This window comes from Plectropomus leopardus, unplaced genomic scaffold, assembly GCF_008729295.1.
Source record: "Plectropomus leopardus isolate mb unplaced genomic scaffold, YSFRI_Pleo_2.0 unplaced_scaffold12554, whole genome shotgun sequence".
NCBI lineage: Eukaryota > Metazoa > Chordata > Actinopteri > Perciformes > Serranidae > Plectropomus > Plectropomus leopardus.
Genome location: NW_024613342.1, coordinates 1 through 3,787, shown reverse-complemented (window position 1 = coordinate 3,787; position 3,787 = coordinate 1). Strand labels below are relative to the sequence as shown.

The following is a 3,787-nucleotide window of genomic DNA, read 5'->3' as shown; positions in this document are numbered from 1 at the left end:
TTATAATAAAACAAACAAAACAGAAAACTTAAAAGCAAAATATAACAAAAAAGGAGGACTGACAGGACATACGCATCTGGAAGGAATACTGGTTCATGGGGTCACCGCCGCCCAAATAATCCCCTCTGAGCTGTCCTGCAGAGTAGTCTTCTGTTGTGGTAACTTTGTTGCGAGGTTCAGCCAGGATGGCCCTGTAAGCTAATGACACAAACACCATAATCATTATCATCATAATCATCATTACAACAACTCAGAGACAAAAACGTCCACAGTGGGTCATAAAGTGTAAACAACAGACAGAAGCTGTTATGGCTGGAGACACACTACATATTACCTGATGAGCAGAAATACATTTATGAGTGCTTAGAAATGTTAAATTTGAAGTCTTCCAGTACTTTGACCTGCAGCTACTTCTACCACAAATAATAAACCAGTAAAAACCTTTGACACCATCTTACTTTTGTCACAGTTCTCTATAGCGAGGGCAGCCTGGGAGGGTTTGTAGTACCTCACATAGCCCAGTCCTTTACTTTCCCCTGTGGACTTATTCTTGATGATCACGCAATACTCAATATCGCCATACTCCTGGAGGAGAGACAGAGAGAAAGGGATAAACAGATTTGTAATAATCCAGCTGAAATGATATATTGAACCACACTTTTTTAATGTCTTTACAGCCTGAACAATTTGGTTGTTTTTTTGTTGGTTTTTTTTTGAAAATCATGAGAGGATGCGCAAGGACTCAAAAATAGCAAGATATTAGTAAGAAGTAGGAGAAAATTACTGTTTTAGCATAACATAACAGTTTTAGTTAAGCTTATGAATGTGCATTCAATGTGCAAATCTCCATCTAATTTTCCTGACATTTACTGCCTTGCATTGTAGACTTAGTTTATTTAACATATAGGCAAGAAAGTGGGTGTTGTAGTTACTTTGAATATGTCTTTCAGGTCCTCCTCTGTGAAGGTTTTAGGGATCATGACGAAGATCCTGGTCAGCTCCTCATCCTCAACATCTCTGTGGTTTGTTGAAGATCGTGACTGGGCAATAAACACCTGCAAAAACAACCGGAGGAGGACAGAGAAGTGTTACAAGTGATTGGTTACATGAGCAAACTAATAAAACATTCAGATATTCATTTGGAGCAAGAGTCACATACGTGATGGATTTTGATTTAGTATATCTATCTCGTATAGCTCTGGTTTTATATGACATGGAACTGAGATGTTTGCTTCTGAAATTTGGGCTGTCATCCCAGTATGAAGGAGGGGAATAAAGTTGGTCCGTGCTACTCAGAGCTTTACATGAGGACCTGGTTGGTCCACATTCCTGTATTTTTAAAAGAGTATTTGTTTAGTGGGAGTAGTTTCACAGGAAACAGAGGATTGTGGATTGTCCCTGATAAACTGAGACAATAACTGTGCTCAAACTGTTCACTCACTCACTATTCTCTATGTAGTGAGTATTAAATAGTGAACTATATAGGGAATAATCAAATAAGATTTCTGATACTCCCCTGAAGTTTCGGACACGACTAATATTTCCGAATAGAAAAGTTGTTGATTTTCTTTGTTTGTTTCATTGACTTGAGCATCACAACCAAAATAATTTTCACCTAAGAGACTTTTTTCTCATTATTTTTCAGGGAAGGGGATGACTAAGGAGGGACGTTTTTTTTTTTGTTTTTTTTTTAAATCATCCCTGAAGTCCCCGAAAGTGAAGAGTTGAAGACAAAATCCTGGACATAAAAAAACCTTTTCTTTTTTATCCACCACTCAGGTTGTGCATACTGTCTATTTTTGGTGAACTTTCAATAAGAAAAGAACAATAAAGTGCTTTGATGAAATATAAATAAGCCAAATATAATTATCTGTAACCATAATATAGTTTATAGTCTGTTCTCATAAAATTATAGCTGAATTTCTCAAAAATCTACAACTTTATTCTCAAAATATTGTGAGGGTTATCTTCTCGTAATGCAATTTTATTCTCAAAATACTACAATTTTATTCTAATAATATTACAACTCAAGTTCTTGTAAGTCTACAACTTTATTCTCCCTATATTAGGATTTTATTCGTTATTTTTAATGTCAGTGGGTTTTATTTTATTTACTCTATGTTCCACCTCATGTTATGCATTCAATTTTTATCCATTTGAAGATGCATTCTTTATATTCTCGTCTGAATTTATTTTATTATTACATGTGGGTTTTACTGTGTCACTATGTCCTGTTTGACTTTTGCTGTGAAGCACTGAAGCATGTAATGTCCTTCTTGTAAAGCACGGTGGGCTGCTATTCTTGTATGAAAGGTATAATAATAATAAAGTTTAGTGTTGTTACTGTTGTTATTATTAGGAAGGCGGCCACCTTTGAAGATGACAGCCGTATTAGAGATTGCTTAACTTGCGAGATTTAGCAAAAAAGGGACAAATTTAATGATTTTTTATTTATTTATGGTGCTTGTCTGTTATATTATTTCCCGTGTTTTTAAAAAATTAAGCCAGTTTGCTCCGGTTTCAACGAGCTGACGTTTAGAACGTTAGCATGCTAGCGAGCTAAGCTAACACCGCGGCGGTTTTTAACGGAAATTTACAAACAATTAACGGAAAATTAAACTGATTCTGAGTTTCGGTCCGGCTTCTGGGTCGGTCTAACGTTAATTATTAACGATACCTTGATGGGTTTGCTCCCCTCAGCCAGCACTTTGCCGTGCATCTCCTCCATGGCGAGGCAGGCCTGCGACGACTTGGCGAACTTCACGTAGCAGATGCCTTTGGGCTCCTTTGTCTGCCTGTCTTTGACCACCCAGACCCCCTGGATGTCCCCGAAAACCGAGAAGCTCTCCCGGAGCTCATCCTCCGTCAGGGCGCGGCTGCCGACCACAAACAACCGGCTGTTGGGAGGGTCGTCGAGGTTTTCGGTCTGTTTGGTGTTGGTCTGATACTCCTCCATGTTTGCGCTGCCGCCCCGGCCGTTGGTGCTGCCTTCAGGATCTGCTCGGAACTTTCCGCTTCTTCCGGAAATTTGACAAAAGCTGTAAAAAAACAACGGCTACTGTCGGTATTTCTAACACGTCTTTAAAGATTACGATTTAATTATTCTCATAATCGTTTCAACACTGCTTTCCACAGATTTACCAAAAACAACCCCGATAATTGATATGATTTGAAAAAAGGCGGGAAGTTTTTGGAGCCTGTTTGTCCTAAAAATGTGCTTTAGGTGTGCTGCAATAATAATATGGTGAGTACAACATCTCATTACAATAAAATGTTGTTTATTCTCAATGTGCCAAAATGTGCCTAAAACTAGTGTATTAAGTGTATCTTTGTAAAGTGTAGTAAGTGAATTGTGTAAATCCCCATAGCATTGAAGCTGTCAGTGGAGCTATGACCGTTTACCGCCACCTACTTTACCGGAGGAGCGACGGTCGGAGTTTCTGTTACAAAATGATGCTGCAGAGAGATTTTGTAACCCAAAGAGGTTCATACCAGTTATAAAATCTCTCTGCAGCATCATTTTGTAACTCGTATTTAACTCTTTGTGACTATTTGTGGCATTTAACAGGCTTTTCATTGTCATTTCTTTGATAATTTTGGCTGTGTTCATGTATATTGCAGACATTTTGGCAAGATTGTGTGTTTTTGTTAAATATGTGAATATCCAGCACAGCTGTTACAATAAGTCTGAAATACACGGTGTAAGCAAATTTTTTACATTCATGCCGCTAAGCGCAAAACATATGCCAGAAACCCATTCAAACTGCAATTTTTTCCAGTTTTCTAT

At 37.9% G+C, this 3,787-nt stretch overlaps 1 protein-coding gene across 1 annotated transcript; it reads right to left on the bottom strand.

Annotated features, from left to right (window-relative positions):
• Positions 1–46: 46 nt before the first annotated feature.
• LOC121963796 (RNA-binding protein 45-like) lies at positions 47–2,977 on the bottom strand (the record flags this gene model as incomplete). The annotated part of the gene is made up of 4 exons (XM_042514041.1): positions 2,678–2,977; positions 933–1,055; positions 459–585; positions 47–198 (listed from the first exon to the last, which is right to left on the bottom strand). Coding segments are annotated over exons 1-4 (681 nt in total), but the record flags the coding sequence as incomplete, so codon positions are not given.
• Between the last annotated feature and the right edge of the window lie 810 nt (positions 2,978–3,787).